At 41.4% G+C, this 12,905-nt stretch overlaps 1 protein-coding gene across 5 annotated transcripts in view; it reads left to right on the top strand.

Annotated features, from left to right (window-relative positions):
* Positions 1 to 12,905, top strand: part of FNIP2 (folliculin interacting protein 2) — a 152,861-nt gene that overhangs the window by 97,498 nt on the left and 42,458 nt on the right. For all 5 annotated transcript variants that reach the window (XM_060178894.1, XM_060178891.1, XM_060178892.1 and 2 more), the window contains 3 exons: positions 4,249 to 4,378; positions 10,612 to 10,813; positions 11,445 to 11,533. In XM_060178894.1, coding sequence (XP_060034877.1) covers positions 4,249 to 4,378; positions 10,612 to 10,813; positions 11,445 to 11,533 — 421 coding nt within the window. The remainder of the gene's footprint in view (positions 1 to 4,248; positions 4,379 to 10,611; positions 10,814 to 11,444; positions 11,534 to 12,905) is intronic.

Genomic DNA, 12,905 nt, shown 5'->3' with positions numbered 1-12,905 from the left:
AACACTGCTTCACTGCTGTGAAGCTTCCTTGCTGCAGATAGGGACTGGGGGCTGGGTTGTGTGCACTACTGACCAGCCCTGAAAATGGCTGATCAGTAGGGGCCAGGGAGGTAATTCATTAGGCAGAATGTACGCGTTTATGCATGAGACTCTGAATTTGACTCCCACAACAATGGTTGCTGGAGCAGTGCTTTGGTGTTTCTCTCGCTTCCTTTCTCTGTATCTCCAAAATATGCAGGTGGGAAATTGAGCCGAAATGGCTTCTCAGTGGAGTGCTTCTCAAAAATTTTGGGCTTATTCTCTCTCATAATATTAATAATAACAATAAGACCCATTTTCTTAAAATTAAGATATTTTGAAGTGATGGTAGGGGGAATGTCCTCTTTGTCTTTTAAACAAAGAAAGAAAGAGAAAGATTTTATTTATTTTAAGACAAAAAAAAAAAAAAAAAGATCCCCAGAGCACTCTTCAGCTGTGGCATTTGGTAGTGCTGGAGATTGAACCTGCAACATGTGGAACTTCAGGCATGAGAGGCTAATGTACTGCTTCTTCCAAGTCCCCCCAGCTACCCACACACCCCAAAGCTCTGCATGGTTTAAATTTCTGTCCCAGATACATAGGCTCTTAGCCAGTTCTCTATAAATATTGGTTGAGATTTGACAATATTTTCAGGCCATGGTTTAGTGAAGTCTGAATTCTGTCGTCATGTAACCAGTGCAGTGTTAAAATAGCAAATATATTTTCAGAGAAAGTTAAACATTTATCTTTAATGGTAGAGACCTAGAAGAGTGAGCAGTCAGCATTTTTATTCTTTTAGACATATTCTTCTTTGTCATTACTAATTTCTGCAGAGTGAATGAATGCTAGTTGAACAGTCCTCCTGAGACGGGGTGGGGGATGGAGGCTTAGTTTCTGTAACTGTGACTGAACCAGGTTCAACTTGTTAACCATAATCTCCTCATGATGTGACTTTGGCTAGCTTTAGTTTTCTTGTTAATGCACAATACTGCAAGTCTTTGCAATCTCTATATATTAACATTTTTTAAACAATTCTAAAAGTATTCTCAAAATAAAAGTGATACTAAAAATATTAAAGAGCGTTAGACATAGCACTTTTGAAGCAGAAACTGAGCCTATGAATAATTCAACTAAAACTCCCACATTGTTATAGCTGGAGAATTCCTTTACCTGGTTGACACAGCTAATTGAGGAGAACTGTTGGGGCTAGGACCTAACTCATTTAATTCTCTGTGCAAAAGCTTTTTTCTTATCAGCATCCAGTAGTTTCTAGGCCATTAGCAAAGGCAGAGCCTGTTGCAACTCTGTTTTTAAATAGGGTTCCTCTGGCTACTTAGATACACACCAGAGTCTGGCATTGAATAACACTGCACTGCTCTTCAGAGCCTCACCAGCCCAGCTCTCCAAAGCACTAAGTTTGAGGGATCCCATGTCCCAGTCTGTCTTTCCTCACAACAGTGACTGGGTCTCAAACCAAAATTGAACCTCTTGCATTTGAGAATTGTTGACTAGATTATTTCCTAAAATTGGTGGCTGATAACGATAGACCAAAGGGCTTTTTGTTTAAATACTTTACATGGACTGAGGAGATAACTCATTAGGTAGGACACTGCGTCACCATGTGTTGCCACCCAGGTCTGAGTCACTGGGGAAATTCTGGTGCTGTGGTATCTCTCTCTCTCTCTCTCTCTCTCTCTCTCTCTCTCTCCCTCTCTCTCATTCTCTCTCATATTTAGAATGAAAAAGTCAGGGGAGTCAGGCACTAGTGCAGCAGGTTAAGTGCATGTGGTGCGAAGCGCAAGGACCAGTGTAAGGATCCCGATTCAAGCCCCCAACTCCCCATCTGCAGGAGTCACTTCACATGCGGTGAAGCAGGTCTGCAGGTGTCTATCTTTCTTTCCCCCTCTCTGTCTTCCCCTCCTCTCTCCATTTCTCTCTGTCCTATCCAACCACGATGACATCAATACCATCAACAATAATAACTACAACAATAAAACAAGGGCAACAAAAGGGAATAAATAAATAAATTAATTAATTAAAAAGAATGAAAAAGTCAGCCTGGGAACAGTGAAATTGTGCGTGTGTGAGGCCCCAGTTCATAAACAAAAACAAAAACAGATAAATCTCACTGAAAAGTAATGAAACATTTTTTAATGAAGAAATGCTATATAACACTAAGTCAACACTTTAGCTTGATATTTTGTTTGTATGCCTTACAATGATTTCTCAGTATACCTCTATTACAAGTGCTAGTTTCTTTTCATAATTAACTTATCAGGACTAATAACCTTTTAGTACTCAAAAATGCCTTACTTACTCCATTTCCCTAAGAATTGCCTATGCATTTATTGGGTAGCCGCTGGACCAAACACTTTATAGATGATTTGTTTGGTTCTCATTGGGATCTTATGAAGTAGGTCAGTGTTTTTAAAATTTACCTTTTGTCTTCAATTCATACTAAGCCATTTTACATGATGACCCAGTAACAATTTTTATATGTAAGATAAAAGTTTTATCAATTGATATTACCATGAGAGTATACTGTTTCCTAAAAAAAAAAAAAAAAAAAAAAAAAGTTACTGGTTTTGATCCACTAAACAAGTCCATGCAGCTCTCATGAAGAATAGAGATGTGATAACTGGCTATTCCCATTGACAGCGGAGAGAGCTGACAGTTTAAGTAATGGCCCAGTGTCACAGTCAGGGGTTTAACCAGGAGCCTGGTACTTACTCAGCTGAGTAAACTACATAGCAATATAGACAGTTTCAAGAATACACTGGACTCGGGGTCAGGCTTGAAAGATAGTACAGTAGTAGCACACAAGACCTGATTGCAGAAGGTACCAGCTTCAATTCCTCCTGCCACCAATAGCCAGAGAAATTTGGGCTGGTGTGTCAGTTCACACTTACTGATAACCCAAGTGCAGTCATCTAATACTATGCAGTAGAAGGAAGCAGAGAGGGTTTTAAAGACAACTAAGTAATCCAAGGACAAAAATAAAATTTTAAAACTACAACTAGATTTTTCAGTCAAGGCAGTATCAGGGGGGCTAGGATGACAGAGGGAAAGTATTATGTATTTGAAGGAGGAAACAAAGTGGAGGAAATCCTTATATGCCTAGATTTTACCTAAAACACAGATTAAGGAAATAGTTAGGAGGGGGGAATATATGTAAGTAAACATTGTGCATGGAATTATTATCAGATAACAATATAAACAGTTAAGTGGGCCATTTTATCAGAAATCTGTCATTCAGGGTGAAGGAGATAGCATAATAGTTATGCAAAAAGACTTTCATTCCTAAGACTCTGAGGTCTGAGGTTCAGTCCCATACACCACCATAAGCCAGAGTGGAGCAGTGCTTTGATGAAAGAAAAAGGAAGAAATGAAAGAAAGGAGGAAGGCAGACAGGCAGGCAAGCAGGTAGGTGGGAAATGAAATTTGCAGTCTGTTGAGTGAAAACACTAATTCTGATTAAATGAATATTACTTTGCACATGTTATGTGGGATCTGGGCATTGCATGTTCATGTATATCACTAGCCAAGCTAGTGAACTGTTACATTTTTATTTACACTTTCAGAGGCAGATGGAAAAAATAACCTGACTCCCTGACCTGGGTTTTTAAATTACTACAAGGCTTTCTTAGCTACTAGTTGATAAGCAGTAAGCAAATCCTGTGTGGGGCCATAACTGCAATGCCACAATGCCAGCTTCCCTTTTAGAAGGATTTTTTTTTTTTTTTTTTTTGCTAGATTTGTAAAAGAGAAAGTATAGTCTCCCTCTGCTGGCTAAGACTAGTAGATTCTAATTTTTTTTCTTTTTTTCCCCTTTATTGGGGGATTGTTTTACATTTGACAGTAAATACAATAGTTTGTACATGCATAACATTTCTCAGTTTTCCACATAACAATACAACCCCCACTAGGTCCTCTGTCATCCTTTTCCAGGACCTGTTCTCTCCCCCACCCCCACCCCCACCCCCCACCCCAGAGTCTTTGACTTTGGTGCAATCCACCAACTCCGGTCCAGGTTCTGCTTAGTGTTTTCTCTTCTGATCTTGTTTTTCAACTTCTGCCTTTGAACGAGATCATCCCATAGTCATCCTTCTGTTTCTGACTTATTTACTTAACATGATTTCTTCAAGCTCCATCCAAGATCCTAAAATGTATCTATAGATTACTAGCAGGTATTTTAACTTTGCACATATAACTCTCCCCCTCCCCCCACAGCCTCACTGAGCAGCCTGTTGATTACACCTTTTCCATCGCCAAGCTCTTCTGCATCCTCTTCTAGCAGCTACCAGCGCCGCTGGCTTCGAAGTCAGACTACAAGTTTGGAAAATGGCATTATTCCAAGGAGGTGAGTTGCAAGTTTCCTCTTGCTGAAAAAGAACTCTAGTATCAATAGCCTGAGGAGACTGGCAGGATGCTGTACTCAGCTGGTGTCAATGGAAAAAGCTAAACCTGCTTGGTCAGTTTCAACTTAGTCTCCAAGTTTGTAAGTTGAATGTTTTATAAAGAGAACAAATGAACAAGAAGAAAATCTGCTGGTTTGGAAGACACTGGGAAATATCTGAGTAGTTGCACCCTGTATAAGTCAGATTTGGTGTTAACTTAAGATGAGTCCACTCAGTTAATTACTGTCCTTCTGGATGTCCATTTTGTCAGTTAAAAATGAGAAATAAATTTATGAGGACTACTAACAACTCCTGGCAAGATTTATTGTCACACCCACTTTGTAACAATTTACTGTCCCAGGGTTTAGATCAGCGAGTTAAATATTTGTGCAGGCTTTATAGAGATGGGCTCTGATGATAGATGGATAAGTGAACCTCCCACACGGGTCACAGCCCTACCCAGATCCTCTCTCACACACGAAACCATGACCACTGCTTCCGAGGCTGCTGTAGTCATAGCCACCAGTTTGGCCCAGATCCTAGTCCTGCCACCTTGGGACCTCATGGTAGGCTGGATTGCCCAGACAGACAAGCCAGTTGCTTAGGTCTGCACCATTCACACATGCTCTGTTGAGCCATAAGACTTCAATTACAGATCACTTGTTTACAGTCTAGACAGACAGTTCAGTGTGAAAGCACAGGATTTGCACCACCACAAGCCAGAACCCAGTGGTTCTCTGGTATCTCTCTCACTCTCGTTAAAAGTCAGTCTCTTGAGTTAAAGAGTACAGGTTTAAGAATAAGTGATTTGAGAATTAAAGGTGGCAGCTGCAGAACATTAAACCAAGCATGGAGCTTGTGTGAGAGGGGCTCTGTGTGAGTGGGACCACTTGCCTGTGAAGCTCGCCCTGTATTCTGTACTTTTTACCATTGAGAATGTACATAAATGCACTCGGCATTTTTAGTTGATCGCTGTGTCCGTGAAGATCCCCGCATTTAAATGTTACTGCATATGAACTCTCCCTTTTGGCAGGTGTGTGGGTGGAAAAATTCATTTCTTATGCCAGACAGGAGAACAGTGGATTCTAAAAATATGATTGCTTTCGGCTGTGAGAGAAAATTCATTGTAATCAGAAACTTCCTAAGAGAGTTAAAGGTAGTCAGAGATGATATTCACAGTCCTTAACCTTTGTTCCCATAAGGATCCCAATGCTGCAAGGCCCCTGGTATGCTAGGTGATGGATTAACTTGGGCTACTGGGCAGGGAGTCAGGTTGGGAACTTATCCACTGATAACAGAAACCTATAGTGGAAGAGATGATGTAGAGCTCTCCTCCCTTAGCAAGGCTATTAAAGTCCTAAGGAGCAAACTGTAATGTCCCTGTAATGAACCAACTAAAGTAAAGTTGTTGAGGGGATGCCTTGTGATTTATAAGAAATGGTGATTTCCTATGTTCCACCATAGTACTGGATTCATCAGACCTTCAAAGCTGACAAAAAACAGCAAGTGTAAACAACCCTGCTTTCAGTTTTTTAGATCACAGGGCTGTACTTAATTAACCATGACCTTGAAGTACTCACAGTGTATGTAAATGTTTGTTCAGTAGTGGCAACAGCATTCTACTCGATTTTTCTCACAAGGAGAAAAGTGAAGTGTGTAGCTTTTTATCCTTCCTCGTCTCAAAGTCCTATCAGCTGATGTAGTGCTCCAGCTGCCATGATACATCTAGACATGAACCTCTGCAGATGATTCATGGAGACAGAATCCCTGGTCATCCCCCAGTGTCCAAGAAATGAGCCAAGAGTAGAAGACAGAAGCCCTGCATTCTGACTGCAGAATTGTCATTCCAGAACGTCCCATTACTGAAACTAGTTAGCAACCCTGCCTCAGTTTGCACACATGCAAAATGTCTGTAAACCTTTCCCAAGGAATTGAGTAGGAAGATGTAACAAGGTGATTAGGCACAGAGCTAAAATTTCTAAATGTCTGAATCATCATTTCATTGTGGATTTATTTATTTGTTTATTTATTTTTGTGGATTTATTTTTAACCAATGTGCTGTCTACCCCACCCCTTTATTTTTAAAAACATACTTAAATGGCTCGTGACCTGATTTATTCCGATTTGCTTGGCTCACCCAAGACTGCAAAGGAAGCTCAGTAGCTTTAGAATTCTGTGGAGAGACTGCAACAAGAACTAGCATGCTGTGGCAGTTTCTCCAAAATTCAGTAGGTGGCACTCTCTGCTATGTTAACACCGAATTGGTAGTGGTTTTAAATAATAGGGTGCCCATGAAGAGGAAACATAAACCTGCATAGTGTTCAGTGTTTGTTACAATTTTACTGGAATAAAAAAATAGTCTGGGGGGGGACCGGGTAGCAGGTTAAGCACACATGACACAAAGTGCAAGGACCAGTGTAAGGATCCCAGTTTGAGCCCCTGGCTCCCCACCTGCAGAAGGGTCACTTAACAAGCGATGAAGCAGATCTGCAGATGTCTTATCTTTCTCTCCTTCTCTCTCTCTCTCTCTTTCCCCATCTCTCTCGATTTCTCCTGTCCAACAACAAGGATAACAATAACAACAATAAGAATAACAATAACAATGATAAACAGCAAGGAAAACAAAAGGAAAAAAAAACAGCCTTCAGGAGCAGTGGGTTCATAGTGCAGGCACCGAGCCCCAGCAATAACCCTGGAGGAAAAAAAAAAAAAGTCTGATACTCATTTTACTTTTGAAAAAGAAGGGAACTAGGAAATGACAAGGAAGAAAGGGTTGAAAAATAAGCATTGGTGTAATATTAGCTCAGAATTTCCTATGCAAAATAGACATTCACTTTAGCAGGAAAACAGGCCCTTTGTAAAAGGAAATGGAACATTTATATGATATTCTAAGAAGACCTCAATTTTTTTTTTTTCCTGACAGGTAGATGAGTAGGGTCTTGAGTTTCTCTGAGAAAAACAGTTGGAGGTTTGTTACAAAGCACACCACTTATCATAGCACCTGGAAACCCTGCCCTGTCAGTGAGTTGTCTGTTAGTGAGAGCCTCCTCCTGATTTATCAACCCCAGCTACATCTTGTTTGAAGTGTAGAGAAGCAATAACATCCCTTTGAGGTTAGAACAAGATGTCTATCTTCAATCTTTTAAAAATAAGTTTCCTGGTCATAAAACTCTTGATGGATGTGCGCTTTTAAAAATGCAGATAGGTTTATAATCACAGGAACATTACAGACTGTGAGTAGACTACTGAGAAGCTTAGGACCCAAGAGTAGGAGGCTAGCCACCTTGAATTCTGCCAGATGTGAGTAATTGTGCTGCAACTTGTAGTTAGGAAAATGGAGAATGCTGTACCCTCCCAAATTTGGCAGAGATGAGAGGCTAAGTCAGAGTCAATGAGAAAGAGAGAACTCATTGCACACCTACTGTGTGCCAGCCTCATGTTTTCACTTGCAGTACATTCTGTCATTTGCTCTGGTCTTTTTTTTTTTTTGGCCCCCAGGGTTATTGCTGGGGCTATGTGCCAGCACTATGAATCCACTGCTGCTGGAGGCTATTTTTCCCATTTTGTTGTGGTTGTTGTTGTTGTTGTAGCTGTTGTTGTTGAACAAGACAGAAATCGAGAGAGGAGGGGAAGACAGAGAGGAGAAGAGAAAGAAAGACACCTGCAGACCTGCTTCACCGCTTGCCAGGCGACCACCCAGCAGGTGGGGAGCAGGGGGCTCGAACCAGGATCCTTATGCCGGTTCTTGCACTTTGCACCATGTGCTTATTTAACCTGCCGTGCTAGCACCCGGCCCCCTTCTGGTGTCTTGAAGAGGGAAATGTATTTTCACTCTTGCTATTAGTAGCTATGAGAAATGTGATTGGAAAATATTTCTGAAGCTAACCCCTTAAGAAAAACTGAACATATATTCAGAATGTATTGACTCTTACTAGCCTAGCAGGCAGCGCAGTGGATAAGGTGTTGAACTCAAGCATGAGTTGGTGGATCCCAGCATCTCAGGTGCCAGAGTGTTGCTGTTCGTATCCTTTCCTCCTCCATTTTTTCTTATAAGTAAATAAAGTGAATCGGTAAATGTAATTCCACTATTATAGAAATAGTCTCTCTTTTTCTTTTCCTTTTTTCCTTCTCTTTTCTTTTCCTTTCCTTACTTTCCCGAGCACTGTTCAGCTCTATGGTGGTGTTGGTCATTGAACCTGGGACCATGGGTGCCTCAGGCATGAAAGCCTTTTTTACATAACCACTGTGCTATCTCCCCAGCCTGAGTCTCTTTCACTCTCTTAAAGCTTCTCTTTGTTTTCTTTTTTCTTTTTAATTTTATGTATTTATTACTGGATGAAGACAGAGAGAAATTGAGAGGGGAGGGGGATAGAGAGGGAGAGAGGTAGAGTGGCACCTACAGCCCTCCTTCACCACTCATGAAGCTTTCCTCCTGCGGGTGGGGATCAGGGACATGGACCTGGGTCTTTCTGCACTATAATGTGTGTACTTAACTGGGTGCATCACCACCTAGCCCCCTTCTCTCTCTCTCTTTTTATTAGTGAGCTAATACTGGCTTACAAAATTGCAGGGTAAAAAGGGGAACAATACACCATTTCCACCACCATTGGAAACTGCTGTGGCTCTCTCAAGGTCACAGATATGAGTTAACTATTATTTCTACAATGATCTATCTATCTGGCTGGCTGTCTATATTTTTGCCCACTTTTCCCCCCTATGGTCCTGCCTTCTCTTCTTTTCTAAGTCACACTTACCCTTATTACTTCTTCCAAATGTCTTTGTTTTTCCTCTTTTCTCTCTGGGTCCTTATGGAATTGGAGTTCAGAACCCTCAAGTCATCTTATTCTAAGATTTCTCCCCCTCTGGGAGTAATGGACCAAAATTCTTGTTGGGGTGCAGAAGGTGGGCGTTCTGGCTTCTGTAATACTGCTTCACCGCTGGATGTGTTTTGTCAGGTCAGACCATACCCCCAGCCTAAGAAGTAAGAGTTTCTTGATAGGAATTTGTATGTTTGTTTGTTTAAGAATTTAACTCTCCCAAGAGAGAATTTGTTTTTTCTACAAGAGAAATTTCCCAGAGATATTTATGGCATGGCTTAATCTAAACATTTACAGCCCTGGAAAATTGAGTTTTAAAATGCTAGTAAATATCTAAACATTATACCATTGTTGAACAGCTACCAGGTAGCATCTTTGTTTCTTTAAACATATTTATTTATTCCCTTTTGTTGCCCTTGTTGTCTTTGTTGTTGTTGTTATTGGTGTCGTCTTTGTTGGATAGGACAGAGAAAAATGGAGACAGGAGGGAAGATAAAGAGGGGAGAGAAAGATAGACACCAGCAGACCTGCTTCACCGCCTGACAGGTGACTCCCCTGCAGGTGGGGAGCCAGGGGCTGGAACCAGGATCCTTCCACTGGTCCTTGCACTTTGTGCCACGTGCGCTTAACCCGCTGTACTACTGCCCAACTCCCAGCATCTTCTTTTCTAACTTTCTCATCTCTTGGTATCTACCAACGAAACAGAAGGCCTCTATTTTGAGCAACAGATTTTTCACACCCCTTCCTAAATACCAGCAATTTGATGTAAACTAATTCAAGTGAAGATAACCAAGAATGGACGTATCATTAGAAATTACTTTTAGCTTTCATTTAAAGATTCTTTTAATTTCCCATGGCAGATTTATAGAAAAGAATGAATTAGAGGCAGATAAACTCTTAGTTGAGACTCTTACATGTTCAAGATTAGCTTCTGCCTAGCATGAGAGTTTATCTTTGTTTTTTTTTTTTTTTTGCCTCCAGAGTTATCACTGGGGGGTCAGTGCCTGCACTATGAATCCATGGCTCCTGTAGCCATTTTTTCCCCATTGCTGTTGTTGTTGCTATTACTGGTGTTGCTGCTGTTGTTGGTATTGGGTAAGACAGAGAGAAATTGAGAGAGGAGGGGGCTAGAGATAGATAAAGATAAAGAGACAGAGAGGAGGAGTGAAAGATAGACATCTGGAGACCTGCTTCACTGCTTGCAAAGCAACCCCTCTTGCAGGTGGGGAGCTGGGGTCTCGAACTGGGATCCTTGTGCTGGTCCCTGTGCTTCACACTATGTACAGTTAATCCAGTGCACTACTACCCGGCCCCTGAGAGTTTATCTTTAATGTGATCCATTGACACATGACAATATTTCAAACCTATCTTTCCTGTAGGTCAATTGATGAGACATTCAGCTTGGCTGATGAAAGCTGTAGTTCCAATCCAGCCATTGTTCGGAGGAAGAAGATTGCTATAAGCATCATCTTTTCCCTGTGTGAAAAAGAAGATGCTCAAAGAAATTTCCAGGACTTCTTTTTTTCTCATTTTCCCCTGTTTGAATCTCACATGAACAGGTTGAAAAGTGCAATTGAAAAGGTAACAAGAATGTACTTGATTATCAAATCAAGAAACAATTATGGGGCCTGTCAGAATGACCGATGCTCCTCATTCACGTAGCAGATCACTTTCCCTAAAGAAGATGAGTCATCTATCTGGAGCAGTGCTACATCCATAGGCAGGTGCACTAATAGCAGATGACGGGTTTCTCTAGGAAAAGGAATGGCCACTTTCTGGTGACTTAAACCATTCCTACTTTGAAAGTTGTATTAGATTATCTCTTAATGGGAGTCAGGCGATAGCACAGCGGGTTAAGTGCATGTGGCGCAAAGTGCAAGGACCAGCATAAGCATCCCGGTTTGAGCCCCTGGTTCGAGCCCCCGGTTCGAGCCCCACCTCCCCACCTGTAGGGGTGTCTCTTCACAGGTGGTGAAGCAGGTCTGCAGGTGTCTTTCTCTCCCTCTCTCTGTCTTCCCCTCCTCTCTCCATTTCTCTGTGTCCTATCCAACGACGATGACAACAACAACAATAATAATTATAACAATAAAACAACAAGAGCAACAAAAGGGAATTAAATATTTAAAAAAATTATCTTTTAATAATAGAGTCTAGTAAAGTTCTAATGGAAGGTCTTTTTAGAGACTTACTTGGCTTGTTTTCTTTGATGAAGGTCATGATTTCCTGTAGGAAGATAGCAGAATCAAGTCTCCGTGTCCAGTTTTATGTCAGCCATCTGATGGAAGCTCTGGGAGAATTCAGGTAAGTTGATTGGTTTCGGTGAATCGTAACTAGGAACTTTTATGAGACTGTGGCAGCAGAAGCCCTGAATCTAGAGGAACATAGAGTCAACAGCTTGGAAGAATGAGAGGGCAGAGAACCCGGCAGTTACTATTCACATTAGTGACTCCTTTCTTGAGGATGGAAGCTGAGGCCAAGTTGGGCAAAATTTAAGTCACCTAGCACCCAGTAGCCCTCCCTGTTACCCCCACGGTCTTTGTTTGGTTGTTTATAGTGGGGCAAATGGAGACACCTGATATTCTGCATCTCTCATAAGCCTGTTAATTACTTTGAGCCATCTCGCAAATGCCCTGAAAGTAAGCACTACTAGCCCCATGCCACGTATGTGGAGACTTGAGCTCAGAAACACTTATCCAGAGCCTGACAGAAGGTGACAGGGAGGCAGTAAGCATGTAATAGCTTGTGACCTGGTACCCTCTCATGTGTCCTCTCATCCATGTCTGAACATTAAACCATTTGATTACCTGAATGTGACTTCATGGTCAGTTTCTAATGGCTGAATTTATTAGTTGGGAGCTGGGTTTTCTAGAGTCCTGCTTGATGGTTTGGGTGGAAAGTTATCTGCTCTGGTGGGATTCTGTCTCACCATACTGAGCTAGGATGGTCATGCCAGTTTCTCTAAGGGGCTGGAGGTAGAGATGGAATCCCATTCCAAAGCAGTCAGAGTCAAACTATAATGAGTCAAACTGTAACTCTGTTAGTGAAGGATTAAAAAAATTTTTTTTTCATTTCTAGAATGTTAGAGCATTTTTATGATGCTTTGCTGGCGAGCTCAATATGTTCCTTGGAGCAAGAGTTCAGTATTTTGAACTCTAGGTTATGTGTAAAATATTCCATGTATTAGTCATCATCTGGTGATTATTAAGATATAAGTCACAAATTTGAAAAAGTTCTTTTCTTTCTGTCTTTTCTTTTTTCCTGCCTCAAGGGTTATTGCTGGTGCTCAGTGCCTGCACTACGAATTCACTTCTCTTGGAGGCCATTTTCTCCATTTTGTTGCCCTTGTTGTTATTGTTATTATTATTGTTATTGCTGCTGTTGTTGATGGATAGGACAGAGAGAAATCAAGAGAGGAGGGGAAGACAGGGAGAGAGAAGATAAACATCTGCAGACCTGTTCCACCACTTGTGAAGCGATCTCCCTGCAGGTGGGGAGCCGGGAGCTCAAACCGGGATCCTTCTGCCAGTCCTTGTGCTTTGTGGCAGGTGCACTTAACCTGCTGCATTACCACCCGGCCTTCTTTTCTCTCTCTCTCTCTCTCTCTCTCTTTTACTTTGTTATGTGATAGACCAAAGCACCATCCCACTGATTATGATGTCTTTTGTCTTTATTG

The sequence above is a fragment of the Erinaceus europaeus genome, chromosome 19 (assembly GCF_950295315.1).
Source record: "Erinaceus europaeus chromosome 19, mEriEur2.1, whole genome shotgun sequence".
Taxonomy (NCBI): Eukaryota; Metazoa; Chordata; class Mammalia; order Eulipotyphla; family Erinaceidae; genus Erinaceus; species Erinaceus europaeus.
This window is presented reverse-complemented; position numbering and strand designations above follow the sequence as displayed.